Source organism: Penicillium longicatenatum (genome assembly GCF_028827895.1).
Source record: "Penicillium longicatenatum strain IBT 33135 chromosome Unknown contig_4_segment0_segment0, whole genome shotgun sequence".
Taxonomy (NCBI): domain Eukaryota; kingdom Fungi; phylum Ascomycota; class Eurotiomycetes; order Eurotiales; family Aspergillaceae; genus Penicillium; species Penicillium longicatenatum.
Genome location: NW_026643122.1, coordinates 215,594 through 243,387, shown reverse-complemented (window position 1 = coordinate 243,387; position 27,794 = coordinate 215,594). Strand labels below are relative to the sequence as shown.

Here is a 27,794-nt window from a genome sequence, read left to right as displayed (position 1 = left end):
TTGCAGCCAATGAAAAAATAAATAGATTACAAATTGTTTAAAATACGTATGTAAATTACATATTGCCCACCCCCTCTAATATCAGCGTGACCTGCAGGGGAATAACTGGCCAGATCCAGAGACTCGGATTCATAGCTCAAACAGGGGGCCGGGGTTAACTCTATCAGGAAGACGTCAGAGTGGCAACTTTGATGAGCCAAAACTACAGTCACCATTGCAGGTCCCATATGGTGGGGGACGGATCGAGGAAGATCCATGGTACAGCGATCGAGGGGAAACGCGAAACGCGCATGGATAGATACAGTAGAAATCATAACCTTGGAATTGATGTTAGGGGGAGGAGGAACGCCACAGTGAAACCAAGACTAAATTACGGAGCATCTGGTTTAAAGTAATAGGTGCAACAGCCATCAGACAGTCGGTGTATGAGATCGGCGGGGGCGAGACTCTGAGGGGGAAACACTAAAAGGGGAGGCTAGTCAAATAGTTTACTTCTCTCCTGAACTCCCTTTTTCCTCCGCCTCCCCAGTCCTGCCACTTTTTTTTGTACATAATTTTTGTGCTATATGGTGCTGGTTCACCTCGAGGTACGTTAGGGATTTTCTCTTCCCTAGCAGTTTGATCTTCGTACTCATGCCACTTTTCTGAACAGACATGAAGCTGGTCTTGCATCTCACCTCGAGAATCACCCTGCGACCATTCTGTGTCTAATCGAACTATTCCGGTGCATCTGTAACCATAATTGAAGTTTCGACCGAATTGCCACGATGGCCGACTCTACACCCACCTCGCCCACCTCGCCCAATGGGCCACACGCCCCTAATCATGATTCGATGGTGACCGTTTCGCTGTCCGACATTCAATCCAACTCAGAACACACCCAACCAGCTTGGCGCACCCTCGACATTCCTCCTACTCCAGTGGAATCAAGCCATGAATCCGATGTCAACCGAAATGCCACCGACTCATTCGGTCCGATGCCCCTCCGGGACGCCGCAAAGACCAGCCCACTCCCCTCGGAGCCCTCGACCCCCACCTCCGCAGAGCCCAGACAACTGGAGGAAGATATTGAGCACGAAGTGGATTGGGAGAACTTGGATAAAACGGAGGAGCAGGAGCCACGCGGAGAGGGCTCGGATGATTCCACTGCTCTGCTACTGGCTCGGTTGGAACAGGAGAACAATGCTCTGGCGACAGATCCCAAAGCTGGCTTAGCCAATACCCCGAAGATCCAGACGCATCATCGCCAGTCCCGCTCTCAGTCGCTTCACCAGATCAAGCGGTTGATCCGTGATCCAGCTCGGGCTGAGTTACGCTACTCGCAACTTCCACCCCCACCGATGACCGAGCTAGAATTCTGGGCAGCACTAGTGGCGGATTACCCGCAGACAGCCCAGCGCCTGCCCACCCTGACCTCGAACAAAATCCAAGGCGGTGTACCCCCGCCATTGAGAGGCGTGGTATGGCCAAGTCTGGCCGGGGCTCGCGACCCCAGTCTCTTGGATGAGTTCCAACGACTCTCGGGGGAGAGCAGCCCATACGATGGTCTGATAGGAAAGGACATTGGTCGCAGCTTTCCCAACGTAGAGATGTTTCGGGATCCCAATGGTGAGGGCCAGCAGATGTTAGCCCGGGTGCTGAGATGCTTCAGCTTGTACGATGCTCAGATTGGATACTGCCAAGGCCTGGGATTTGTGGTTGGTCCTTTGCTCATGCACATGTCGGATGCGGAAGCTTTCTGCGTGCTTGTTCGTTTGATGGATCACTATAACCTCCGACAGTGCTATCTGCCAGATTTGTCAGGTCTTCACCTTCACGTGTACCAGTTCCAGAACCTTTTGGCACGTCACCGGCCGACCTTGTTCGAGCATTTGGAGTCGCTGAATGTTGAGCCTGTCTATGTATCGCAATGGTTCCTTTCGTTCTTTGCGGTTGCATGTCCATTGCCCATGCTCCTTCGAATCTACGATGTCATCTTCCTCGAGGGTGCTTGTGAGACTCTGATGCGCGTTGCACTTTCTCTAATGCAGCGAAATGAGAAGAGAATACTAGCGTGTGCTGAGTTCGAGGATGTGATGCAATTACTTCTGTCACGAAGCCTCTGGGATACGTAAGTTCACTGCTCACACTCAATTGGATAGTCCACTGACAAGAATCTAGATACGCCTTCAATGCGGATGACCTTGTTAACGATTTCGTGTCACTGACTTCACTTGTTACCAAAGAGAGCCTACAGGCGCTGGAGGCAAGTTACAATCAGTCACAAGGTGTCCCAACAGGTATTTCTTTCCCACAGATGCAGGCTGCAGCATCCCGCTTTTTGGGACGTCTGTGGGCGGGTTCAAACAATCACAACTCTGTCAAATCTCTGAACCCTAACCCCGGTGCCTCGCGTCCCACGAGCTCAATTCGGCGCTCCACATCAAAACAAAGCCTCACGTCAACACTCAACTCAGTTGAAACCACCTCCGATGCCAGCACTGCCCCAACTGAATTGTCAGCTGGTACGAACGTTGATAGTCACAAGTCCCGTATTAAATCAAACATGTCTGTCAACCAGAAGGATCGCGATCTTCATACCCAAATTGAAGACCTTTTGATGGCATTGGGCGATCTTCAACATCAACATGCAGATCTGAGCCTGGAGTTACAACAAGAACGTGAAGAGCGCGAGGAAGACCACGCCCTAGCAAAGGAGATGCTCAATTATCTCCAGGACCTTCCAGAGGAGTCACGACCCGCCGAACTTGTGTCAAAGGCACAAGCCCGGTACGCCTCCAGTGAACCCAAGCACGCCTCAATCCCCCAAACAAAACACCAACTGCAAGATGACATGACCCGATGGAAAGCAATGCACGAGGTAGAAGCCCGTCGATGCATGGACCTCTCCCGACGCATGGACGACTATGAAAAAGAGAACACAATTCTGAAGGACCAGCTCCGCGAGGCCCGTAGCCGAATCCAGGATGGTTACCGTGATCGACAGCGCTTGGAGCGAAGGAACCAAGAGCTTCGCACCCTCAAGACCAACACCTCCGAACCAAGAACACCACCGGAGATTGTCTCCCCCGCATCTGATACCAGCGAGAAAGCTTCCCCTCGAGGACTTCGTGAACTCAAGCTGGCCCGCAGTAACTCTCAGAAGTCTCCAACATACAACAAACGTTCTAGCAGCCTGGGACTTCAAACCGTTCTGGCTACCGAAAACAACAAGCCCGCCCCAGAAGAATCGTTGCTCTTAGAGCTTGTTGCCTCAAAGACCGCCGAAGCCGTGGCTAAGCAGGAACTCGAGGAAGTCAAGGGCAAACTGGAATCTTTGCGAAAGATGATCAGTGCGCCCGCAGCCCACCCCAATTCGAAGCTCGACAACCGGCACTCTTTTATGGGGCGTGCATCTAATAGGAATAGCCTAAGCAAAGCCTCGACTGAGCCGGTCAAGACTCCAAATGCCACAAACAATGCCGGGGGCGGCGGGTTCTTTAGCGGATGGGGGCGACGAGCTGCGCCGAGCAACGAGACGCCGTAATCTCCAGGGCTGCTCACGATCTATTCTTACGTGGTGTTTTAGAGCCTTATGTCTTATTAAGCTTTTGTTGTTGCTTACATTCTGTTGTTTACTTCTTGTTGCGCTAAGCCCCGTCTTTGTTGTACATATGATATCCCCTTGTTCCAAGAGAGCATCTCCCAACTACCTGATTTGAAGCTATTTGGCATCTATTATTCTGCAAGTCTGTTGTAACGGTACCCTGGATTTTTTTTCATCATTAGCTTGCATAGGTTACTGTATCCTGGACCCTGAACTCACAGACTAGTAATAAGGCCAACCATACAATCCGGTGCTAAATGGGAATGAGCCACACGACGTGAAATCCAATTTTGGAACTTCAACCCTGGACTTCAAGTAGCAATTGAACGAAACAATCTCCGCAGGGTTTAAATCCAGGTGCGAAGTACATTTCGCGACTCTTCATGCTCTAGTTCTAACCCTGCGAGCGGTTTCCTAGCAAGGATCTTGAGTTCGGGAAGATTATCGTCGCAAAAAGAACCAAGTTGCTCGTATTGTAGATGAATTATAATCAATTCCAGAAGGTAACGCAAAATATTTACGCAATATAGTATCTATAGTCTCAAATATCCTGAATGAATCAGACTATTCCAAATGCCATTCTCCTAGTATTCTTTGCCTCACTGAGCCAACCAAGTCTACTAAGCTTCCAGCTAATGATCTAGAAAGCGGCAACAGCACCGTTGATGTCGGACTCTAGAGCCTTGAGCTCAGCCTGAACAGTACCGCCACAGACGGGCAAGTTGTTGATGATAGGGCGCAGGTAGTTCTATAACGAGTTAGCATCTCTTCCCAATCGAACAATGTATCTATGTTAGCTTACGGTGGTAGCAGTCTCGAGGTTGTTGATCGCACCAAGGACATTGATCGTGAGGATGTGACCGGAGAGAATGTCGGCCTTGGAGCTGAGAGTTGAGACAAGAGTCTTGTCAGTGTTGATGAACTATCAATGTGTTAGCTAGGGGACTTTTATTGATTTATCGAGGCAGATCGTACAGTGGTAGCAGCATTGCAGATTTCATGCTGGTCCTGAGCAGTCAAGGTAGCTCCACAGGGCAAGACAATTCCGTTCAGGAGAGTCGACAGATTGTCCGCCAATCCTGTGATGATGGCAGAGGCGAGTGAGGCAGCAGTGGTGGTTCCAGCGAGGCTCGAATTGAGGTCTGAAACCTGCTTGGTTGCACCCTGGAGCGCTGCAACAGCGGCATTGGAGCAGCTAGCCCCGCTAGAGGTCGGAGCGGCAATAGCAGAAGCGGCGAAGAGAGCCGTGATGAAGGTGAGCTTGAACTGCATAGTGACGATTGAGAAAAATGGGAGAAAAAGGACGAGAGAACTGAGAAGGCTGAGAAAGCTGGATATTGATGTGCAAGGTAGTACGTGATGCTGAATGAATGAAGAGCAACCTGGACGGGAATCATGACTCTCTTTATACCTTTAACCCTCCATGTACTCTATACAGAGTCCAGCCACGGATTTTAGACCGATAAGCTAAAAACGCCCTGAATTGGTGGCAACAGCTTATTCAAGCCAAACTCGGAACGAAGCCAACCAGATTTAGTAATTTGAGGATATTGGCCCCCAGACCCTTAATTCTTGACTTGGCAGTGGACCTGAAAATAGATTAGCGATTACGGTTCGTGAAGGTAGCAGCTGAGACAGGGTCATGATATGGCCCCTTGAAGGCTCAGGGGCTCGAAATTCTGAATGACTCTGCGAGGGATTGAGCCTGCAACCTTGTGGATCTGACGGTCTGGCACTCCGTATACTGATGTTGGCATAGAGCTTGCCCCCATTTATGGCCCCAGGATATCGATCCCAATTCAACCAGCCCGCAGGGGCTTATGGCCGAACTACCTAGCGCGAGTTCGTCGGTAAATAGAGAAGGCTTGAGCCCAACTGCCAGGCGTTCATGCAGCCCCTTCTACGTTTCATCCTTGGGGCGACATCCGAGCTTATTCTCTCCAGGTATATACCGAGGTGAAATAAGCTTGTAAGGTAGGCAATGAAGCTAAATGTAGATTGAAAAAAAGGAAACGTGCCATGGTACAGATCTTCATGGAATCTGGGTTGCCCATAGACCAGCGACGTTGAGTGTGGTTGATCAGTCTAGTGTCGAGGCTGGAGGGGGCCGAATTGACTCGAGTTCAATGCTACATGATTATGACCCCACTCTACCCACTCACCGAAGTAAAGTCCGGTAGGAAACTCACGGAACCCATGGTATCCGCCCGTCGGCATGAGGTCGACACAATGCATGCATTAGAGCCATACTGACATGTAGCGGAGATAAGAAGCCTATTTTGATCCATAATAGGTGAGGGAAATTGACGATGACTTTAGAGTGATTTATTGAAAGCCCTTCCAGAGACGTGTGTTCTAACAAGGCGTTGCTGCTTTTCCGCGAGGTTTTGCATCATCATGACGCATTCGGCCGACCGATGTAAGAGAGTTAGACTATGTTCAAATTAATTAATCCTACTGATCGTCAAGCTTAATCAAGTATAATTTCCAAATACTTCAGTGTGCATTTGTTTTACAGCGTCTTTGATCCCGGTAGATACGGATAAGAATTGGTCAGAGGTGGACCGCTTGCAGTACGGCGCTGCAATAGGGATCATACCCACTCGGCGGAGATTCGTGACGTGAACATTAAAGCAAAATGACGATGCCAAACCAGCGGCAACTCCACTCGACGGAGATTCGTGACGTGAACATTAAAGCAAAATGACGATGCCAAACCAGCGGCAACTTTCCATAAAGATCATGCGTACATGCTCTGTCTTGTTTCTTGGGATAGTAAAATAACCATCCGACTTCGACGAGAAAGACTTGATTTGTACAGACGATACACCATGAAGGCTGTTGTTGTTGAGAAATATGGGCCAATCGAAAATCTACAAGCTCGAAACGTTCCCGATCTAGGGGAACCGGAGGGCCGCGATTTGTTGATACGGTACGTGGTCTGATGCTGCCTGGCAGTTCGTCTCATAACAATTGGACATTAGGGTAGAGGCATGCTCTGTAAATCCCATCGATATGAAAGTACGGGGGGGTGTTTATGATGACTATCCCGGTATTGCTCTCAATCTTTGCACCGCTACAGTATTGCAGGCTAACGATGTTTAGACTATTACGATCACGTTCCCCGCCCTTATCAGATCTGCGGCTATGATGGCGCGGGAATCGTGCAGAAAACAGGCCCGGACTGCTCGCTCTTCCAGGAGGGAGACGAAGTCTTCTATTCCGGTAGCCCAGTCAGACACGGGTCCAACGCCGAATTCCAGTTCGTGGACGAGCGGTCGGTGGGACACAAACCAAAAAGCTTGGATATGGCGGAGGCTGCTGCCATGCCACTTACATATGTCACCGCGTATCAGGCCCTCGTTGAACAAATGAAGATTGAACCCAAGGAGAAGGCGGCAGTGCTTATTATCAACGGCGCAGGTGGCGTTGGGGCCGTGGCTAGTCAAATCGCCCGTCAGCTCCTTGAATTGCCAGTGGTGATCACGACCGCGTCCCGTCCGGAGAGTATTGACTTCACTAAACAGATGGGAGCAACGCACGTTATCAATCACAGAGAGAGTCTGCCAGAGCAAATCCGGAAGCTCAATCTCGATGTTCCTGTAAAGTGGGTGTTGATATTTCCGATTCCAAGGTTGGATATGGCTGACGTAGATTCAGGTATATATTTATCACGCATTCCACCGACCAGTATATGGATGCGTGCGCCAAGATTTGTGCCCCATTCGGCAAAGTCTGCTCGATCGTACAAGGCCAGGCCAAGATGTATGGCACCGAGTTCATGGCAAAGTCGTTGTCCTTCATCTGGTGCCTGATTGGTACCAAACCTGTCTATGGGACAGATGTGGAGTCTCACCATCGAGTCCTGGAAGAGTTGAGCCGACTGTTGGATTCTGGCACAATTCGTTGTCATCTGACGCAACGGCTTGGGTTGACACTAGATGGTCTCCGTGAAGCCCACCGATCTTTAGAGAGTGGGGGCAACGTCGGAAAGACCGCCCTGACCATTGGGGATATCCGTAGCGGCGAGTCTTTCGTGTAATGCAAAATTCAAACAATAAGTATTTGGGACAGTCTACACAATCAAGTCATGCATGAGTAGGGTGTTGTGACACCATGTAAACAGCTGGGGTCAAGAGGACGGAAACATGCCGATCGGATGTTCTCCGCACCCCAACTTCCCCACCTTCTTGACTCTCTGATGCAACTCGCCTCATGTCTTCAGAGTCATCGGGGAAAAGTCCAGGTGATGGACGTAGCCACCAAGCCGACAGAGCGTGCAAGGAATGCCACCGGAGGAAAGCCAAGGTAAGTGGATCGGCCTTTGTAGATGTTCACACTAACTGAAATAAGTGCAACCGGGTGACGCCATGTTGTTTACTCTGCAAGAAATTTCGTCGCTCATGTGTCTATGAGAAACAAACACGAACGCCGCTCACTCGCCGTTACTTGTCCCAGGTCGAAAGTGAGTTAGCACGCACCAAGGCACTACTTTTGCAATTCACGCACAAGGAAGCGAAGAACAATGATGGAGAATTCAATGAGCCCCTATCGGAAGGCATTGAAGATGGCAGAGAAGACTTTCAACAACACACGCCGAGTCGAATCATTGAGAGGTATCCCTCTTTGCGAGCCTCTTCACCCCAAGAGTCTGTACGGACATTGACACGCGAGACGGACCCCCGTGGTACGTCCGGGTTGTCTCTCGAAACTCCGCCATCTTCCAATAGCTTTGAATGGGACGAGCGGACCGGAAAGCCCAATGGAGACAGGTTTGTGGATGGAATGGCTAGCTTGACTAGTGACGCGAACGAGGGGGGCTACTTAGGTATTTCCAATCCACAAGTCTTTTTCTACAAACTGACATTGACAATTCTTGGAAGGGGTGGCATCTGGCGCTGCGCTACTACGAATGACAGATACCACGTCGACCAACACGGTCTATTCCTCTAGCTCGGATAAATACATTCGTGCTGATCACCTAGCTCCAAGTATTCCCTATGCTGTGACATCCCTGGGCCAGCTGGAGCCCTTTGTGGAAGCATACTTTTCTCTTTACCATCGATCGTACCCAATCATACATGAAGCCACTTTCCGAGCTCAGTTCATGGAGGTAATTCCTCGCCCAAGTGGTAATACATGGCAGGTACTCCTCTTTGTCATAGCCGCAGTGGGTGCCTTCACAACCTCCACGCAACCCTCCGATGTCGATCTAGGTCTGTTCGAGGCAGCCAAAGCACGAATGTCGATTGATATGCTTGAGACTGGCAATCTTCTCCTTGTCCAAGCTTTGGTTTTGAGCTCGAACCACATGCAGAAAAGGAATAAGCCTAATTCGGGATACAACTACATGGGACTAGCGAGGCGCATAGCAATGGGAATTGGTCTTCACAAAGAATTTCCCACGTGGGAGACTAGTCTTTTGGAAACGGAAATGAGACGAAGGATCTGGTATTGTCTCTATATCTTTGATGTGGGCGCTATTATCACATTCTCCCGACCAATGGATTATCCCCAGGAAGGCATCGAGGTCGAGATTCCTTTGAATGTTCATGACAGCGTGAGCCCCACTGAATCTGCTCCTAGATATATGCTGACCTCTGACAGGATATCACGGCGGGCACGAAGCATGTGCCCAAGTCGGTCAATGAAACTACTGTTTACACCCATCTCCGAGCCCAGGCAACATTCCACATGGCCACCAGTCCCATTTACTCTAAAATCATCTCGTCGCCATTCCCATCTGCAGCAGAGCTTATCGACCTCGATGACAGGCTAATTGGACATTGGATGACCAATCTACCTTCTTATTTCCAGGAGCATATAATTCAGGCGCCAAAATTTCTACTTTGCCACTCAATAATGCGATGGCGATATAGAAACTTCCGTATCCTCATGTACCGACCATTACTAGTTGGCCGGCTGATGGCACGCCCCGGGGGAGGCCTGACAAGCGAAGAAAACGTCACAGAAGGCGACATCGCAATTCAGCGGTGCTTGGATGCGTCCCGCGAATCGGTGGAGCTGATTGCCAATTTCTGGGAACAGGAACAACAGAGCATGATGGCCTGCTGGTACGGACTGTACTTTCTATTCCAGGCAATACTCATCCCGGTCATTTGCCTGCGCAATAACCCACAGCATATACTGGCAGAAGACTGGCGTAGGCAAATTTTGCAGGCCATGCCGGTTTTGGAGTCGATGGCCTTCCTGAACCCTACGTCTTCGCGTTGTCTTGGAGTGATTCGGTCTCTGTGCGGGTCTTATCTTGATTCTTCCATAGTTGGATGGGAAGCGACCGAAGAATCACCGCAGACACAACTTGCGAACCTATATCCATTGATGTGGCCAACGTTGGATACAGTCCAGCCGGATGGGATAGATTCAATTCTGTGAGAGTTTTCTGATCGGGATGTGATTGACAAATTTGAGCACTGACTGATTATTCTTTTAGGCAAGAGTCGACTATATTTGATTTCATGAATCAACTACCATAATCTTAGATACAGGGAGTTCAAACAAGGAGCATAGCGTCAGACTTTTACTCTTGTCTTACGGCAAGGTATATCCGCCATCTATGATAATATCCGCACCGGTCATGTAGCTCGAAGCATCGGAAGCGCAGAACACATATGCCTAGCGTAAAGATTAGTTATACCAATATGCTTCAATGGACCTCAGGTACTTACTCCCTTCAATTCATAAGTCTGGGCCATGCGCTTTGCCGGGATCATGTCGTACCACTTGTCACGCCACTCCTGTGGGTGAATATCCAGAATCTCAGTCGCAATGAATCCCGGAGAAATACAGTTTACACGACAGAAGTCCACCCACTCCACAGACAAGCACTTGGCTAGCTGAACCACGCCGGCCTTGGAAGCGTTATACTGTATGAAGTCAGCGAGTGAAAAGGTCAAAGACTCTAAGTGAACCTACCGCAGCCTGCTTCTGGGGCACATTGACCAATGTCGCACTGACAGAGGCAGTGAAGATCACATTTCCATGACCCTGTTCCTTGAAGATGCGCGCAGCGGCTTGAGCGGAAAAGAAGGCGCCATCCAGGTTCACCTGCATAATCTCTCTCCACTGTTGATCCGTGTAGTCTTCAGCTGCGATGGACGATACAATGCCCGAGTTGCAAACAATGATGTCCAGTTTACCAAAGTCCTTTGCGATGTGCTGGATGGTAGCCTCAATCTCAGTCTGACTGGTGACGTTGGCTTGATATGCTGCTGCTTTGACATTGTTCGTCGATGCAATCTCCTCAGCGATTGAGTCGGCGTTTTTGGATGAGTTGTAGATTAGAGCGACCTAGGATATAGTGTTAGACTGGTTATGTTGTAGTACCAAGGGATCGTACATTAGCACCGGCTTCAGCCAGGCCTCGAGTGACCTCGAGACCGATTCCACGGGCGCCGCCTATGATTTCGGTCAGCTAAGCTTTGATCTTCATATCGTTCGCGATTTCTCAGACCTGTGACAATGGCGACTTTCCCAGTCAAGTCGAATGCTTTCATGACATGCTGGTTCTGGGGTTGCGAGAGCACCATATTGTCGGATTGCACTTAAAAGCCAGCGATCTGTTTTTTTTTTTGGCTTTTAAGGAATCTATCTAATAGTTCGAAAATTGTCTCCGAGTTGTTGATTCCCCGCACACTCGGTCTTCCTCCGGGCGGACAGTCTGCTCCGACGGACACGATCGTCCGCATGACGCAAGGGACTCGTCTCTTTCTGCGGGGAAACATGGATCTCTCGTAGAGAAAGAAATAGAAGAAAAAAGAGAAAATAACAAAACAGGCCTGAAAAGACAAGAAAACGTTATATTCAGTATTACCAAATTTGGGACGTGGTTATGCGATATGCGCAGTTGTAGCATGTTCAACCTGCTCTCCCTTGCCGACCACGTCCTCCCCTTTGTCAAAACCCATAACGGTAGCAGATGGCCCATCAAAAACATTGGCAATCTCTTCCAAGGAATATCCCTTCGTTTCTGGGAAGAAAAACCAGGTGGTCACCAAAACCAGAACATCGAAGCAACAGAAGAAGATGTAGTAGTGCCAACCAATATTGTCTAGTGCAATAGATGTCACAAACGACAATATGATGAGCGAGCCATATACACTCAAAAGCTCAGCAGTCAATCCTTTACTGCGAGTGGAATAGGGGAAGATCTCGGTAACGTATCCCAGCAACAATGGAGTGTACGCGATGTCGTAGTGAAAGTAGAAAATGAAGACAAAGGCAATGACCGTGTGGCCGAGAGAATTCGATCCTGTGCTGTCAAACACCGCCGAGCAGGCAGTCCAGACAACGAATGAAAGGAGCATTCCGACTGCTGACCAGAGGAACAAGGTTCGACGGCCGAGTCGATCCACTAGTAGCGCTGCACTTCCAGCCACGACGAAGTTGAATATCTGAAGTAGACCATTGATGAGGGTTTGTGTGTCCGAGTCTTTAATACCGACCGTATCCAGGACGAGAGTCAAATAGTAGGATACGACAGCGACACCGTTCCATTGGGCGAAAGCCCCGATAGAAACGGCGATGAAAGTGCGCTTGCGATTGCCAGGGCCCTTGATAAGAGTCGACCATTTTGTTTCTGCTGCTAGACTTTCCATTTCAATGGTGCGCACTATCTCCGCCATCTCGAATTGAATTAATGGGTGTGAGGTGTCGCCGGCAGTATGAAATCGAGCGAGTAGTTCTCTAGCGTCCTCTCTTTTGCCATTGGCAATTAGCCATCTGTGGAATTTGGCGTCAGTATACGAGAGGGTTACCGAGAATGAGACCCAAACTAACCGTGGCGATTCTGGGACAAAGCACCAGAATATGATCTGGATAATAGGAAATCCCGCTTGGACAATGGATGGAACTCTCCAGCTCCAAATTGAGGTGCTCAAATGCTTTTGTGTTCCATATGAAGTCCAAGAAGCAAGAATGGCGCCAAGGTAGTACATAGTCCAGAAAGCGCTAGTATATTTCCCACGATGCGTTGGGTACGCCAGCTCAGTAATCAGCATAGGTGATGGCTGCACAACAAGCATCGAGCCAATCCCGACGAGTACACGAGCAAAGACGAACATGCCATAATTAACGGATGCAGCCTGGATGATCGACGCGATGATGATTACGATCGTACCAGACAGAAGAGTCAGACGTCTGCCAATTCTGTCAGACAGCATGCCAACAAAAGGAAGCGAGATGACACTTCCGATAGACTGAGCGGCATTGACAACGCCGAGAGCCGCACCAGCTGGGCTTCCAAAATACACTTTCCACTCTGTGATGGACTGAAGGCCATTCATTAGGGATCCTAGTGGAAGCGATGAGTGAGAATTGAAAAATAGAGCCTGTTGGTAGACGTACCATCATATCCAGCCACAGCCGATGGCAGTAGAGGAACGAGGAGAATGAGATTGAGCTTCAACAGGCTTGGTATACGAAACCAAGGACGATCATGTTGGGGCAGAACAGAGGCCAGCGCCTCACCGACAATATCTTGGTCCTTCATAACGAGGGAAATCAGGAATGCTGGATTAATTCTGTCCTCAAGGTGGATTCTTGAAAGCTAATATATCCGCGTATAACAATCCCTGCCTTTGGGTAAGCAACACGAGACATCGGCAAGCACGGGATCAAGATGGCAGCCATAAAGTGGAGCCACTCAGTCTCAAATGCATGGTTATTTCCCCATGGGGTTGCCATGTCTTTCCTGCATGATGACGAGATCGTTGGCTGATCCTTTCAACGGACCATCGCATCCGCTTAACGGAAGATCGTGTCCGGTCTTGATTCCACACCCCTGATTCCTACAGCTCTAGATCATTTTTGGCCCCAAAATAATTGTCAATCGTGGCGAACACCGAATTGTGGTGGATCTTCTTTTCCAGACACCGGAGAAAGTGGATTCACGATGCGGACATCGCTGTGCGGCGCGGAGAAGTAATATACCAAGTCCACGATGACCTCCAACTCAGAGTATTTGAAGCATAAAATAGCCCGTCTTGGATCTGAAACTGGAGTAGAATTGAGGTTTCCAACTTGAAAGCCCTGTTTTGCGAGTACCGAAGGTAGCCTTAACCTCCAACTTGCACAATGGCGACCAAGCAAAGCATTCGACGTTCGGACCCGACGCTATCGGATAGCATCTTCCAAATGTTTGAGATGCATGGAAAGTCTGTTATCATCACAGGCGGGACCGGTGGAATTGGCTATCACGTTGCTCGAGGCCTAGCAGAAGCGGGTGCTAATGTGGCGTTGTGGTATCATAATTCTTCTCAAGCTGAGGCATTGGCCGCTTCACTCGAGAATGATTTTGGTATCAAGGCAAAGGCGTATAAGTGCTCAGTGCAGAACTTTGAGGAAGTGTGTTTCGCAGTGGGATCACAAATCCAAATAATAAAGCTAATGATTTCCACAGGTTCAAGCAGTCACCGATGCATTTATGCGCGACTTCGGCCGTCTCGATGTTATGATCGCGAATGCGGGAATTCCTTCCAAGGCTGGAGGTCTGGAAGATAGAATTGAAGACTGGCAAAGGGTAGTTGACATTGACTTTTCTGGTGCTTACTATTGCGCTCGTGTTGCAGGCCAGATATTCCGAAGACAAGGCTCTGGCAACATGATATTCACGGCCTCAATGTCTGGTCATGCAGTGAATTTTCCACAACAGCAGGTTCGTTATAATAACCGTGTAGATGGAAACGAGGCTAATAGTGCTCAGGCATGTTACAATGCTTGCAAGGCGGGTGTGATCCATCTGGCCAAGTCGTTAGCTGTGGAGTGGGCCGACTTCGCCCGCGTTAACTCTGTCAGCCCAGGATACATCGACACGTCTATGAGCGAAGACTGTCCATTCGAAATGAAGGAAGAGTGGTACAGCCTGACCCCATTGAGGCGTGATGGTGATCCACGGGAGCTGAAGGGTGCATATCTGTACCTTGCGAGCGATGCTAGTACCTACACAACCGGATCGGATATTGTGGTAGATGGAGGGTACACATGTCGATGAAGGACCGAAACCACATTCAATTCGAGAACATGAAAATGAGGTCATTAGAGGTAGCCATATCATGAATAAGTTGAATTTAAATGGAAATATCAAATAATATATCAACGCCTCATCATATCCTGACAAAACACCCGCATTCTAAACTAACACACTGGATCCATCATTCTTTTTGCATGCGCAATTGTTCGCTCCTGATAGCACCTGGGATGGTGAGCGTGCATAGCTAGGTGGAACATCCAGCACAGGATTACGATCGAAGAAGTTGCGTGGGCGCAAAAGTAGTGTCATAGGCTCTGCAGGCATGATGGGGTAATCCTCGGGTGCTGGGAAATGCGTTAAACCAAAAGTGTGCCATAAAACAACATCCGTATTATCAATTGAGCAGTCTGGTCCAGCAGCCTCGATCCAAGCAGGTAAGCCATGCGAGGGCTCACCCGAAGTTTGAGGAACATGGCGCCCGGCTGGATGGATTTCATCATCAGAGTCTAGAGACCGGTTAGTATCGCAAACATAAGTCACGGAACATAAAAGCACAGCAAATCAACTGACATTTTGTAACATGGATTGCGTGGCGTGCAAATCCGGCTCGCTTCCAGACCAGGCTACCTTCTTTAGGAAGAAGTGGTGGAACATCGCGGCTGACAAGCTTATAGCTGACCGGCTTCTTGCTATATGGGTTGAGCTTGTTGGTGTTGGCCATGTCCCAGGTGCGCGTGGTGAAACCATCATAATCGGACATGGACTCCACGGGAGTGGTGTATTTTGTCTTTTTGGCGTAGAAGGCATTTCCATACTTGTTCTCAGCACTGCCAACCTCCCCAGGACCACGAACGGCATCGACCTGGAAAACGGTGTTGTCGGGCCCATCGATATTAGGGTCCACACGTAAGCAGAACAAGTGCTGGTGGTTATGAGCGTTCACACCCGGGTAGACCTCAGTGCCCCAGCCCTTGGTATCCTCGCCCGGGTTCAGGGAGTATGTGTTCAAGATACCGGTCAACTTAATCTCTAGCTGGACCGTACCATCTTGATGGAAGATCCAGTACACACAATATTCGTAGTTGGCAGCAGTGAATATGTGCGAGATAATCAACTTGCGACCACGAGTCACAACCATTGACTCGTCGCGGAAGTCCGTGTGTTTGAAGAGGATTCCGGCGTCTTCCTCGTGGATACAGATAGCATTCTTGATGATTGTCGAGGCACCGGCACCGTTGACAAAGGCAGCATCCATATAGTGAATGGCTCCCTTGCAGTCACATCCAAGGGATAGGCTGTTTGTCATATAGCCACCACCATATTCACCTAGATCAAAGGCATGCTTTCGCTGATGCGGATGTTCCGGGTTCCCGTAAGGAACCACCATCTCCGCCAGTGAGAGTCGGTAAAAGATCGGCCGTACATTGCCCTTATCATTAAATGTAATGTTGTTGAGGACAATGCCCTCACGATAGTTAAAGCCGACGTGGATGTTCCAGTTTTGCCAGTCGATGATGCGGTCTTTCACTTGAAAGGAGACACCCTCGGGCTGGGTGATATGAATTGGCTTGATGTCTGTACGGAAGCCACCGTCTTTCTCAATGGATTCGGGGAGATAATTGTTTGGTGGCGCTTTACTGAGCGGTCTTCGTACTGGAGGCACGTCGACATGGATGATCTGCTTGGTCTCTGCGTTATAGATGGGGCAGAAGTCCAATGGATAGGTATACTGGGAGTCATCGACATGTGGACGATAATACATAAGGGCTTGCTGTAATCTGACCCCAGTGCCAAAACGTTCGTCGTACCCAATGGTCCAGGGATCACAGTATACTTTATGCATGTCCTCTGGAGGAATGCCAATGATGCCGCACTGCTCTATGACCTTCGGGTCTTTGCGTGCGATATGTTCCACCTCTTGCAGGTCCTCCATGGTGATCAAGGGCTGGACATTGGGTGTGTGTTTCCATTCCACGATCTTTCTTTGGTCCAGATCCACCACCCCATCATAAATCTTGCCCCCGGGTGCAATGGCAACAACATCAGCGGCACGGGCTGGGCGAGGGGCGGTTTTGGGATCTTTCAGCCAAGCCATCATCTGCGCTTTGCGTGGCTCGTACAATGTGACCGCATTGAAGTTGAGTGAGCCATGTTCCTTGCGAATGAGAGCGACGGCTGCATCGATCTCCGCGGTGGAGAGAGGATCAAACGGATGCGGTGGAGGCATTGTCGCGTTGACGTGATGAGCCAACTGCTGGAGTCTGTCGAGAACCATGTTGGGTATTTCAGGTATTATGAGAGCCTGAACAGAGCTTGAAAATCCATTCACTCCCTGGGTAGTCGCCGAGTATTTAAGATGTAACTTCGTGCCAGTCAGTTATGCTTCTGATGCGATTAGATAAGGAAGCCCGGATCCCTTTGCTGGATCGGGTTTAGCGCTGCACATCCCGCATGGAAGAGGAAATGCGATGCGTGCGATCCGATAACCTACAATGCGCGGGAACGCGGGGAGGCCATCGCATATCGCTCCTCAATAAGGGCATCGCTCGCTGCGTATTTCCGTTATTCCATGGAATTGCCTCAACGCAACCATTGCTACGCTGAAGTTCCATTAAATAACTTGCTACATACATTACAAGGTTATCTTTTCTTTTCTTTTTAATTTTTTTATTCCCTCGCAAAGCATTGAGATTCAAATCCAGATTGACTAAAGTTCCATGATCCTCGCTGCAGCTCAAGTGGTACCCCAAATACGCTCCGGCAATTTCTTCAAGGACCTCAAATTGCTGTCCAATTTAAAGTTCTGCCATCTTTCAAATTCCAAGTAGGCCAGTGTGACTCTCTTGTTCTGAAAACGCTGATGCAAAGCCTGCCATTCCTCGGCGGAAAGAATATTCTCCCCGGGCTGCTCAGGAAATATCTTTGTAGGACGCGTACGTGGTGCCAGGCCATTGAAGTAGCAACGAAAGGTAAATTTGCTCTGAGGAAGACGCGGACCAGAATTGGCAACTGCCAGCCATTCCATTCCGTCTGCATTGATTTCGCCTTTCTGAATGATTACCAAAGGGCTGTTAGCATGGAGAGCGTCCTCGGTGTTTTTGGCTTCCCACACAACGGGTCGACTGTTTTGTTTCCGATTTTCCTTTGCAGTAACTGAAGCTACTTGTGTAGGACCAGCCGATGTCGAGGGTCGTAGAACAAGTTCTGATATCCAGGCTTCCTGCTTGCGCTTCCTTGATTGTTTATCATCCGAGTGGTTTCGATCGACCTTTGTGAGAGTCCCCTTGGGAGTAGTGCGACACCGCACGGTAGAGACGCGCCTTCGAAATTCCTCACCAAGTGTGGGATGCGAAAAGTTCAAATACCATCCCACGCTTGACCCTTCTACATGCTGGTCGGCCATGGCGCAGGGCCGTGCAGCCAGGAAGAATTTGTAGGCGGAGGGTATGTCGTCTTGCTCCAACTGGATTCGGCCCATCCAGTAGTAGCACCTGGCGATATTGACTTCGTTCCCTTGACGATTAGCGATGTCGAGTGCTCTTTTGGCCTCCAGCGTAGCCAGAGCATATATTTTCCATCGCATGGCGTCCATCACCATCCCAAGCGCAAAGGATATCTCGAGATCGTCGAGTCGTTTATCGATGTTGGATGGGAACACAGGTAATTCCATGGACGAGACTATTTCCATGGTTTTCTCCCTGTGCCTCTGTGCGTTCATGAGGTTGGTATGGATCTCTTCAACATTTTTGACGAGATCTAAGGCCTTTTGGTCGAGATCACATTCGGATTCCGTTGGTTCATTCGCGTCCATGCTCGACTGGTTCTCTGACAGGGCATTCTCCGAATTCAGCTCGTGTTGCCATGAAACATCCTGAACTGAGGCTGGAGAGGCCATCATGAATGAGAGTAATGAATAGGAATACAAGAGAAGTATCTGAGATTTGATTTTTGGTTAAGTCGGGTACCAAAGGAGAGATACCTTGGTGGGTGGATTGGGTAGCGAGGCAAGTTACTATTTCTGCCACAGTAGAAAAGCCACGACAGTCGGATCTATTATACGTGAACCAGGTCGTCATATAATGCGATGTTTCAAAAAAGTGTTAGGCACAAAGGAATGATAGGAATCTCATGCTACAGGCAAACAAAGAGATCCACGACGGTATAATTTTCTTAGCATTCACTCTTCTGAGCGATCGTGAGATGTTTTAGTGTACCAATAAGTCCTTTATTGACGGGATCATAGGTTTCATGATGAAACTAATGATGCGCTTGGCGTCGGATGTGATCCTTTGAAAAGCCTGAGAATGATTTTATGGAATCAAATTTGTTTTCTTTAGCTATTTAGACCCATGCTTTGGTCAGGCTCGCGATCTTTTCAGGAAATTCTATTGTGCCAAGCCTGGGAGCTTCAAGGCTGATATGCTGTTTTGGATGTGGTTTCAAGATATGTTGAAACTAGTATTCCAGGGTTTCTTTCATGGCGTCGTAAATTCCTATGGCAAAAGGACGTCCGTTAGAAAAGATCCCCATGGGGGCAACTCAATAACTTACTTGCGACATCTGGTAAAATGAATTGTTCGTAGGCCAACCCCGTATGAGTGCTCCATCCAGCCACTCGCTTGACTGGGGCCTCTAATCGAAGGAATGCGCCCTCTTGTATTGTTGCTGCTACCTCGGCACCAACACCATAGTTGATCATGCTCTCGTGTACCACCATGGCTCTTCCTGTCTTACGTACGCTCTCCAAAACAGTTTGGCGATCCCACGGATAAATGGTGCGCAGATCAATCAGCTCTACCTTGACACCCGGCATGCTTTTCTCAAGTGCAGATATGGCGGCTGAGCACAAGTATAATGGCTGACCGTAGGAAATGATTGTGAGGTCTTTGCCAGGTTTGATCACTTCCGCTTTGCTCAAGGGAATGGTATAGTATTCATTGGGCACATGCTCCACTGCGGCTCGGTACAGAATTTTCGGTTCCATGAAGATCACGGGGTCGTTGTGCTCGAAGATGGACGATAAGAGTAGTCCTTTGGCTTGTGAAGGTGACCGGGGCACCACCACACGTACGCCCGGAATGTGGGCAAAGAGTGACTCGGGGGATTGAGTGTGATACCTTGATATCAGAAATATCAGCATTTAAATTCGTCAGTCAGAGAGCTCCTCGGGCAGCCAAACATACAATGCACCATGTCCAACAGCACCACACGGCATCCGAATCACCAAGCCACCCGCATTGATCCCTGTCCCTCCCTCCCTGTACCGAAATTTGGCAGCCTCATTGACAATTTGATCAAATGCAGGGAAGACATAATCAGCAAATTGGATCTCTGCCACGGGTTTCATCCCCTCGGCCGCAGCACCGATAGCAAATCCTGCAATACCTTGTTCGGTCAAGGGTGTGTTGAACACACGATCTGAGCCAAACTCTGTTTGCAAGTCCATTGAGCAGCGAAAAACACCCCCAAATGCGACATCTTCGCCGAAGAGCAGGACCTTGTCTGAAGTTGATAGCGCGGTCCGCAGCGCGGAATTAATGGCCTGAAACAGATTCAGACGTTTGCTAGTGGCGGCAGCTGGGAAGTCGGCAACCCCAGAAAGGGAAGAGGGTGTATGGTGAAGCAGTGAGGTGGACTTGTAGTCGATTGGCAAGTTGAGCTTGGCTAAGGGCGATGGGGCACCTGAATAGTAGCGGCGGAGGACTGGTGGGATCCGAGCCCGCGAGGGTCTCAACGGCACCATATCTGATAGGAAGCCAGCAAGACTACTAGGTTGTTGAAAGGTATAGAAAGGGGCTTTGAAAACTCCTGATCCATATTATAAGAAAAAACACGGATTCCTTGTCTTCTTTACACCTGGGGTTTGCGGGGAACAAAACGCCGCGGATAGCCGAAGCCCAGGTGCAAATGAATCAAACATTCAAGGGATGACATGATTTCACAGTCTGATGGATGATGAGATAAGCAATTCATGGCTCGGGTAAGGCAGCAAGGCAACATGCCAAAACGGCAGTCAACGCTATCACTAATTCGGACTAGTGTCTCCTTCAAATCACCGCGGGAGGGTCGAATTTCTGCGATTTCTGGATTTCGCATCTTGATCGTCCACATTCTTTGTAATTTCTTTGGCTTATTCGTCATATTCTCGTGGTGTATACAATGGCCGCCGTCGCCCCTCGGAAATGCAGCGGAGTGGACTGCGCCAACAACGCAGGCACCCTACAATGTCCGACGTGCCTGAAGATGGGCACTGACAGTTTCTTCTGCGCGCAAGACTGTTTCAAGCGGAGTTGGGTATGCACTCTTGAACTCTGACATAGGGGGCGCTTTTCTCCAGGACCTTTCCATTCTGACCTTTGCTTCCATCAGACCGAACATAAGACTATCCATAAGAAGAGTAATTTCCTCACCAATCTATTCCCTCCGAAGGTAGTTTCTGAACCTGACCCAGCTACCGGCCACTTCAACCCCTTTCCCACGTTCAACTTTGCCGGTTCTTTGCGTCCTCTCTACCCACTTTCGGCCACCCGGACCGTTCCCAAGTCCATCCCCTACCCCGATTATGCCCGAGATGGCATTCCTCGATCGGAGCAGAAGCTGTTCGGTCAGCATAGCATCAAGATCTTGAACAAGGAAGAGCAGGAGGGAATGCGCAAAGTTTGCCGCTTGGCCCGCGAGGTCTTGGACATTGCAGCTCGCGCATTGAAGCCCGGCGTGACAACCGACTATATTGATGAGGTGGTCCATAAGGCTTGTCTCGAGCGCGAGGTGAGATATTTATCCAACCAGAGTAGCAAATCATGGGCACTAACATAGCGCAGTCTTACCCTTCACCGCTCAATTACATGCACTTCCCCAAGTCTGTCTGTACCTCAGTCAATGAGACCATCTGTCACGGAATTCCTGACCAACGGCCGCTGGAGGATGGAGACATCGTCAACATTGACGTCACCCTTTACCACAAAGGATTCCACGGCGATATCAATGAAACCTACTACGTGGGAGATAAGGCTCGCGCCAACCCCGAAGCGGTCCGAGTGGTGGAGACTGCCCGTGAATGTTTGGATAAGTCAATCGACTTGGTCAAGCCTGGCATGCTGTTCCGGGACCCTGGAAATGTGATCGAGAAACACGCCAAGTCCCGGAACTGCAGTGTAGTCAAGACCTACTGTGGTCATGGTATCAACCAGCTTTTCCACTGCGCTCCGAACGTCCCTCACTACGGCAAGAATAAGGCTGTCGGCACCGCCAAGCCCGGCATGTGCTTCACAATCGAGCCCATGATCAACATTGGCACACATCGGGATCGCACTTGGCCCGATGACTGGACCAGCACCACTGCCGACGGAACTTTGTCGGCCCAATTCGAGCACACTCTGCTAGTGACGGAAGATGGAGTGGAGGTTCTCACAGCCCGATTCCCCGACTCCCCGGGTGGGCCAATCCCCATACCCGAGTAAAAACAGAATGGAAACTACATTAGAAATGGTGGGTACTTGCATCCTTGCTCGTATATCGAGCAGAATTCATGAATTTTTCCATGCCAATTTGCATCCTCCATCCTTTGTTTTGTAGATGATGCCCACATTTGGCCCCACATACGCTGTATAACCCTAACATTCAACGTTCATAGGCGTCAATTTTACCTCCAACGCCCTGCAGAGCGTGGAATATGTGAGAAAACGAATTATGCATGATTTTGCAAGGCCTTGATAAATCAATTCAGTTGTCACCATGCTCTAATCTTATTTTTTAGTCTTTTGAGCCTTTGAAGAAAGTGGCCCCACGAGAACGCCGAGCCCCATCAGCCCCACATACATAGCACCACATTCACATTGGCTTAGCTCTTTTCCCCTTCTCGTCATTTCTTAATAGTTTTTGATTTCAATTCTCTGTGACTGATCAGGGAGCTCCACATCTCAACCAACAAACAGTTCCATCATGGCTCAACTCCACAGCGCGCCCCCATTCCGTGCAGAGCACATGGGATCCTTGCTCCGCCCGGAGAATCTTCTTGAGGCTCGGGCTAAGATCCGCGACGGTGCCTCCGAGGAGGAGGCCGGTTTGCCTGCTGTCGAACGCGAGGCTATCGCCGATGTGGTGAAGATGCAGACTGACCTCGGCTTCAAAGCCGTCACATCCGGTGAATTCAACCGCACTAGGTTTTGGGGACTCACTTTTGATGAGTTTGGAGGAACCATTCGCTTGCAAGATGCCGATGCGTCGATGTTCCGTCTATACCACCCCGATGTCGTCAGTCTTATTGAAAAAGACCGGAAGGTCATGCCCGGCGACTCGGTTATCGCCGGGTCTAAGCTACACTGGAGCCCGGATAGGTCCATCTCCAACCTGCATGAGTTGAAGCTAGTGCAGGCAGCTACCGCAGCCCCAGCAAGCGTCAAGGTGACTCTGATTACTCCAAGCTGGTTCCATATGCGCTATAAGCAAGGCAAGGCCTACACACCAGAAGCCTATGCCAATGATGAGGAGTACTTTAAGGGCGTAGCTCAGGTCTACCAGGCCGAGCTGGACGCGCTGTACAAGGCCGGTCTGCGCAATGTGCAGTTCGATGATCCGAACATGGCATACTTCTGCTCTAAGTCTTTCCGCAAGGGATGGGAAGAGGACAAGGACAACATCGGTACCGTTGATGACCTTCTCGATTCCTATATCCAACTCTACAACGACTGCATCAGCAAAATCCCTGCGGATATGCACACCGGTATTCACCTTTGCCGCGGAAACTTCATTGGTGGTCGCCACTTCTCTGAGGGCTCGTACGATATCATTGCCAAGAAGCTGTTCGAGAACCTCAATGTCAACACTTTCTATCTTGAGTACGACACTGAGCGCGCCGGTGGCTTTGAGCCTCTCAAGTTCCTCCCCAAGAACAAGAACGTCGTTGTCGGTGTGATCAGCACGAAACTTCGTGAGCTGGAGGACAAGGACGCCATCAAGGAGCGTATCTACAAGGCTGCTGACTTTGTGGCAGCTGGTAGCGGTGAAACCCGCGAGGAAGCGCTCAAGCGAGTCTGTGTTAGCCCCCAGTGTGGTTTCAGCACTCACGAGAGCGGATATCCGTTGTCGTTTGAGGACCAGAAGAACAAGCTGAGTCTGGTCCGCCAGGTTGCGGATGAGATCTGGGGCGAGCCATAAGTGATCAAGCTTGATCTGCGGTCTTGGTGACCTTGGTGTCTGTTTCCTGCAAAAATTATTTCAACATGACAGGAAAGACGATGAGACGACGTGAATGATGACGATGATGATGAGAGTGATGAGATCGAATATGTACATAATTCAACAGAAGTACCCCTTAACCCAATCTAATTGGTATATACTCAATGAAGTTGGACTTCAAATCAATGACCACTACTAATGGGATTTACCACCGGACGCATTACAGTTGGCACTTGGCTATATTGGCACTTGGCTATATTGATACATATAAAGAGGATTACTCTATGATGCCGCGAATTTGCAAAGAGACAGCACATTACTTGTGCCACTGGTGGTGCCGGGGGAAAGGCGACTCAACCATCTATCACTGAAGCTGACATCGAGTCTTACACCCATGCCCCTTTCAGTCATTGCAGACCATTTACAGAATCAGAACACGCTGGGTCCAATGCCTGGTTAGCAATTGAAGCCGTCCCTGAAAAGCTGAACCTTAAGACCGAAATACTTGGCGAATTGGATGCGATAGCGCCGGCCGACTATATCTGGGATCCAATAGTGCGTTAGTTTAGTCCAGCCACATGATATGGAAAGTCCTTTTCGAGCGCCGGAAGCATACACTTACTACTAACTTGGCTCTCTTTCCTGCAATTTGTACCGTGGAGCTGATGTCCAGTGGCGAGACCGACCGGGAGATATTTCTATATCTGGAGGATATACTTGGTAAAGTGGCCCACTGCGAGTCAGCGGGGCATGTGTCTTATATTCATTAATGGAGCTATAGTGGGCTGCCGTGTCAAGGGACCAATGAGCTACGGTCCTAGATCTCGTTTCTAATCGACTTCGGGTGCCGTCAAATGATTTTGTTAGCGCTGCGAGTGAAATTGATCTCCTATGGATGAACATTTTCAGGATAGACCGCTTTCTGGATCAGGTGGGTCTACTGGACACAAAAAGATCTCAGCAGGGCTGCTCGTCGTCGCGTGTTTTGCACTGGCCTTGATACACCCCCATGAGAGACTGCCGTGAATCGATCCGGAATCCAATTTGAGTCTGACAGCTTGCCCGAATCTATTAATATCGAGATCAATAACTGGACATAAGCACTGTAATTGACCGTTCGCGGAGAGAACCCCAACGGGATGTGCGTTATACCGAGCCTACGTGGGTGGAGATAGCCTTGATTCAAAGGGTAACTCTGGCCCGACAATTTGATGAACCAATTGGATCGAAGTTGGACATTGTCAACAACATTGTGTACGTGGCAGAAATGAGGGGAAGTTTAAGCTCTGTTTCATTGGATGATTGCATGAGGGTTGAGTTGGTGCGAAATGATGCTTGCTTTACTGGGCTTACCCTGGTGTAGGATGTTTTCGATGTAGAACAATCTTGAAAGCTCAATATGAGGCCTTCAATGAAATCCAGCTATTGGAATACGACGAGAAGATATGAATGAATTGATGCAAGGCTTCATCGAACAATTTCTCCGTTAAAAGTCCATTCTCTTAAGCCGACAGCTGTTTACTATGTTGCCCCACGTAGACGTGGGGAATTATAGCCTGGTAATTAAGGCAAAAGTACTGAGCCGCTGTATTTCAATATTACAATACAGGTCCGTTCCAGTACAGCCCTAAGGGTCTAGTCGTAAATATCCAAGCTTGGAAGTTATGTTTCAGTATTACTCTGATGTTCTAGCGGTCTGCTTATTACGGTGGGGTAGCATTTTGTCGCAGGAGTCAGCGAATCCTTTATCTACTCTTCCTGCCTAAATCTCAAGCGATGTACGGCATAAGTTAACACCATGAACAGCAAAAATGAGAGATACTCACGAGTGGCTACTTCTGACTTCGATGAGTCGCTTTCTTCAGATGAGCAGTTATATGGAGCCAGGAAGCAGAATTTCCGATCCATTTATCTGCAATATGGGGCCTGCACCCTCTTGCTCTTATCAAACATTGTCTTTCTCGGTCTATGGTGGCGGGCTACGCAGCTAGAAGATATTTGCGTCAGACCGAAAGTGTCATATTGTAGGTTGATTCCCTTCAAGCCAAGGATTGTGCGCTTGGGCTGACTCAACCCACAGCTCCGGCTAAACACGTCATCTCTTATGAGCCAACACGTCTCTACCGGGATATCCAGCATAATGTTTTCAGCAACGATCCTCGCGTGGAGCCTAATCCTGAATTTGACGCAGCATGGAATCATTTGATAGAACGTGAGATATTTCTTCCATTATCAAGCATGGCAGCGCTAATTGTATAACCAGCGATGACAATTAAAATATCCGGCGAAGAATTGTCGCATCTCCCTGACCCGAGTATTGCTTTCAAAGACGGATCCGGGTATATCGCAGAACTGGCTGTATACCATGAGCTTCATTGCATTGTGCGTATCCCAATGGCCAGAATAAGGCAAACAACACTAATATCGGGTTCTAGAAACGCATACGTCGCCATTTCCACCTAGACCGGTACTATCCTAATATGACCGACGACGAATGGAACCGCGAGCAGATCCATGTGGATCATTGTCTTGAGTACTGGCGCGAAGCAGCCATGTGCCGAGGTGACACTACTCTGTCCACCTTTCGCTGGGAGGAAGATTTACCATTTTCACGCGTCTATAGTGACCATGAGTGCGTGAATTGGGCATCGTTGGACAAATGGGCGAGGTCGAGAATGGTTGACATGAGCAATTATGATATGCTAGAGCGATAGCATTATACTTCAAGATATTTATATTATTGTATTTGAGCTGAATACCCATCCGTCTTTGGAACCTTTTGAATGGTCTTAAATGCGATTCTTCAATGCAGGAAATATGTACAAGATGCTGTAACATGTTGAATTTTCACCTCCTCACAGTGCAAGCTTGCAAGTCTGCTTAACTGAGAATGCCGGTATCTGTTGAATTAGCCCATTTCTCAGCCCATTCAAAAATTTCATGATAATTTCGACATTGTCGCTTCTGTCCCCAGCCGCTCGTGGCACGTGTCTCGTGGTCTAGAACCTCTAAATTCGTATCTGCACCGCACATCAAAGTTTGTCGGATATAATCAAAGCAATGACGAACATGCGACTGTGCCATTCTGGTCCCTGTCTCCTTGAGAAAATCATCTGGGCGCTGGCCTCCTCTTGCGACATCGACCTCTTCAATGGCCGTGTAATAAGACACCACAATCGCATGCTATTATAGTGGTGATCCCCTACTGTTAGTAAAATCCATACTAACCACAAGGTGCAAGCTACTCACCAAGCAATGCAGCTGGTGAAAAACAGCCAAATTCGAGATGAATGGTGCAATTTCGGGATGATGAACAAACCCTCGTCCAACTTGAGTAAAGTTACCGGTCAGTAGATGGGTATTGCAGCCGGAATTTTCGATTTACCTGGGATTAGAGAGTTCCATGCGGCCTCCGATTCTGGTGTCGGTCTTTCTGAAAAGAGGAGATCATGTTCAAAGACAGTCGCGACGTTCCCCGGTGGTACTGTTCAGCTTTAGCACGATGGCCTATAGATAGTGGACTAGGAGATCGCTCTTACATATCAGCCCATCCCACTTTCTATCTGAGAAATGCTGACCAGAAACCCAGCCTAGAATGAGGGCGATCGTAAACGTCACCACAACCGGCACAATCATCACCGTTGCCCTGCTGCTCAGGGAATGTGACTTGGAAAGGCTTGACGCTGAAGCCTCAGGCTCGCCTGACGCAAGCGGTTGATATTTTGTCTCTTTGTGAGGGGATGAAAGTGCCATGATGGGATACTTTTATCAGCATTCACTCTCTAGGTCTATTAACGAAGGAGAGTTTACACATGATGGCAGGAAACGATAAGGTCTCGAAACCGGTAACAATACTAGCGTATGTAATGGTAATTCACGCTACAGTCTCCGGGTCCTAGGCCCTTGCGCTAAATGTATGCACCTCGGCCCAGACGCATTTTCCAATGCGCATTACGTATGGATTACCAGAAACTTGGAAGGTTGTGCTCCCTAGCCTTCAGTGGCGGTGTTGCGTTGCCACGTATGTGAGTTAATTTCGAA

General features: G+C 49.1%; 16 protein-coding genes across 16 annotated transcripts; 9 read left to right on the top strand and 7 right to left on the bottom strand.

Moving 5' to 3' along the window:
* Window positions 1–767: 767 nt before the first annotated feature.
* Window positions 768–3,526, top strand: N7484_006887 (putative GTPase activating protein (Evi5); the record flags this gene model as incomplete). The annotated part of the gene is made up of 2 exons (XM_057117274.1): window positions 768–2,110; window positions 2,161–3,526. 2 exons carry the CDS (start codon window positions 768–770, stop codon window positions 3,524–3,526), a joined length of 2,709 nt encoding a protein of 902 aa, XP_056970309.1.
* Window positions 3,527–4,226: 700 nt separating this feature from the next.
* N7484_006886 (uncharacterized protein) lies at window positions 4,227–4,858 on the bottom strand (the record flags this gene model as incomplete). Its single annotated transcript, XM_057117273.1, has 3 exons — window positions 4,227–4,334; window positions 4,389–4,508; window positions 4,562–4,858. The coding sequence occupies 3 exons, from the start codon at window positions 4,856–4,858 to the stop codon at window positions 4,227–4,229; spliced, it is 525 nt and encodes a 174-aa protein (XP_056970308.1).
* Window positions 4,859–6,417: 1,559 nt separating this feature from the next.
* N7484_006885 (zinc-binding alcohol dehydrogenase family protein) lies at window positions 6,418–7,628 on the top strand (the record flags this gene model as incomplete). The annotated part of the gene is made up of 4 exons (XM_057117272.1): window positions 6,418–6,518; window positions 6,571–6,638; window positions 6,692–7,193; window positions 7,247–7,628. 4 exons carry the CDS (start codon window positions 6,418–6,420, stop codon window positions 7,626–7,628), a joined length of 1,053 nt encoding a protein of 350 aa, XP_056970307.1.
* Window positions 7,629–7,801: 173 nt separating this feature from the next.
* N7484_006884 (Zn(II)2Cys6 transcription factor) lies at window positions 7,802–9,982 on the top strand (the record flags this gene model as incomplete). The annotated part of the gene is made up of 4 exons (XM_057117271.1): window positions 7,802–7,894; window positions 7,940–8,414; window positions 8,470–9,146; window positions 9,194–9,982. The coding sequence occupies 4 exons, from the start codon at window positions 7,802–7,804 to the stop codon at window positions 9,980–9,982; spliced, it is 2,034 nt and encodes a 677-aa protein (XP_056970306.1).
* A 156-nt stretch (window positions 9,983–10,138) lies between these two features.
* On the bottom strand, window positions 10,139–11,136 carry N7484_006883 (SDR family oxidoreductase; the record flags this gene model as incomplete). The annotated part of the gene is made up of 5 exons (XM_057117270.1): window positions 10,139–10,222; window positions 10,276–10,473; window positions 10,523–10,897; window positions 10,947–11,005; window positions 11,061–11,136. 5 exons carry the CDS (start codon window positions 11,134–11,136, stop codon window positions 10,139–10,141), a joined length of 792 nt encoding a protein of 263 aa, XP_056970305.1.
* A 300-nt stretch (window positions 11,137–11,436) lies between these two features.
* N7484_006882 (uncharacterized protein) lies at window positions 11,437–13,097 on the bottom strand (the record flags this gene model as incomplete). The annotated part of the gene is made up of 2 exons (XM_057117269.1): window positions 11,437–12,899; window positions 12,953–13,097. The coding sequence occupies 2 exons, from the start codon at window positions 13,095–13,097 to the stop codon at window positions 11,437–11,439; spliced, it is 1,608 nt and encodes a 535-aa protein (XP_056970304.1).
* Window positions 13,098–13,681: 584 nt separating this feature from the next.
* On the top strand, window positions 13,682–14,597 carry N7484_006881 (uncharacterized protein; the record flags this gene model as incomplete). Its single annotated transcript, XM_057117268.1, has 2 exons — window positions 13,682–13,951; window positions 14,007–14,597. The coding sequence occupies 2 exons, from the start codon at window positions 13,682–13,684 to the stop codon at window positions 14,595–14,597; spliced, it is 861 nt and encodes a 286-aa protein (XP_056970303.1).
* Window positions 14,598–14,735: 138 nt separating this feature from the next.
* On the bottom strand, window positions 14,736–16,851 carry N7484_006880 (peroxisomal copper amine oxidase; the record flags this gene model as incomplete). The annotated part of the gene is made up of 2 exons (XM_057117267.1): window positions 14,736–15,082; window positions 15,147–16,851. 2 exons carry the CDS (start codon window positions 16,849–16,851, stop codon window positions 14,736–14,738), a joined length of 2,052 nt encoding a protein of 683 aa, XP_056970302.1.
* Window positions 16,852–17,310: 459 nt separating this feature from the next.
* Window positions 17,311–18,471, bottom strand: N7484_006879 (uncharacterized protein; the record flags this gene model as incomplete). Its single annotated transcript, XM_057117266.1, has 1 exon — window positions 17,311–18,471. One exon carries the CDS (start codon window positions 18,469–18,471, stop codon window positions 17,311–17,313), a length of 1,161 nt encoding a protein of 386 aa, XP_056970301.1.
* A 560-nt stretch (window positions 18,472–19,031) lies between these two features.
* On the bottom strand, window positions 19,032–20,319 carry N7484_006878 (uncharacterized protein; the record flags this gene model as incomplete). The annotated part of the gene is made up of 3 exons (XM_057117265.1): window positions 19,032–19,069; window positions 19,128–19,693; window positions 19,760–20,319. The coding sequence occupies 3 exons, from the start codon at window positions 20,317–20,319 to the stop codon at window positions 19,032–19,034; spliced, it is 1,164 nt and encodes a 387-aa protein (XP_056970300.1).
* Window positions 20,320–20,735: 416 nt separating this feature from the next.
* On the top strand, window positions 20,736–22,036 carry N7484_006877 (methionine aminopeptidase MAP1; the record flags this gene model as incomplete). The annotated part of the gene is made up of 3 exons (XM_057117264.1): window positions 20,736–20,870; window positions 20,946–21,344; window positions 21,398–22,036. 3 exons carry the CDS (start codon window positions 20,736–20,738, stop codon window positions 22,034–22,036), a joined length of 1,173 nt encoding a protein of 390 aa, XP_056970299.1.
* Window positions 22,037–22,517: 481 nt separating this feature from the next.
* Window positions 22,518–23,732, top strand: N7484_006876 (cobalamin-independent methionine synthase II family protein; the record flags this gene model as incomplete). The annotated part of the gene is made up of 1 exon (XM_057117263.1): window positions 22,518–23,732. One exon carries the CDS (start codon window positions 22,518–22,520, stop codon window positions 23,730–23,732), a length of 1,215 nt encoding a protein of 404 aa, XP_056970298.1.
* A 219-nt stretch (window positions 23,733–23,951) lies between these two features.
* On the top strand, window positions 23,952–24,523 carry N7484_006875 (uncharacterized protein; the record flags this gene model as incomplete). Its single annotated transcript, XM_057117262.1, is given in 3 exon segments — window positions 23,952–23,978; window positions 24,060–24,308; window positions 24,323–24,523. The coding sequence occupies 3 exon segments, from the start codon at window positions 23,952–23,954 to the stop codon at window positions 24,521–24,523; spliced, it is 477 nt and encodes a 158-aa protein (XP_056970297.1).
* A 121-nt stretch (window positions 24,524–24,644) lies between these two features.
* Window positions 24,645–25,116, top strand: N7484_006874 (uncharacterized protein; the record flags this gene model as incomplete). The annotated part of the gene is made up of 2 exons (XM_057117261.1): window positions 24,645–24,775; window positions 24,855–25,116. 2 exons carry the CDS (start codon window positions 24,645–24,647, stop codon window positions 25,114–25,116), a joined length of 393 nt encoding a protein of 130 aa, XP_056970296.1.
* Window positions 25,117–25,551: 435 nt separating this feature from the next.
* N7484_006873 (oxidase ustYa family protein) lies at window positions 25,552–26,467 on the top strand (the record flags this gene model as incomplete). The annotated part of the gene is made up of 4 exons (XM_057117260.1): window positions 25,552–25,777; window positions 25,834–25,965; window positions 26,017–26,135; window positions 26,189–26,467. 4 exons carry the CDS (start codon window positions 25,552–25,554, stop codon window positions 26,465–26,467), a joined length of 756 nt encoding a protein of 251 aa, XP_056970295.1.
* A 166-nt stretch (window positions 26,468–26,633) lies between these two features.
* Window positions 26,634–27,506, bottom strand: N7484_006872 (uncharacterized protein; the record flags this gene model as incomplete). Its single annotated transcript, XM_057117259.1, has 4 exons — window positions 26,634–26,936; window positions 27,003–27,082; window positions 27,139–27,237; window positions 27,293–27,506. The coding sequence occupies 4 exons, from the start codon at window positions 27,504–27,506 to the stop codon at window positions 26,634–26,636; spliced, it is 696 nt and encodes a 231-aa protein (XP_056970294.1).
* Window positions 27,507–27,794: the final 288 nt, after the last annotated feature.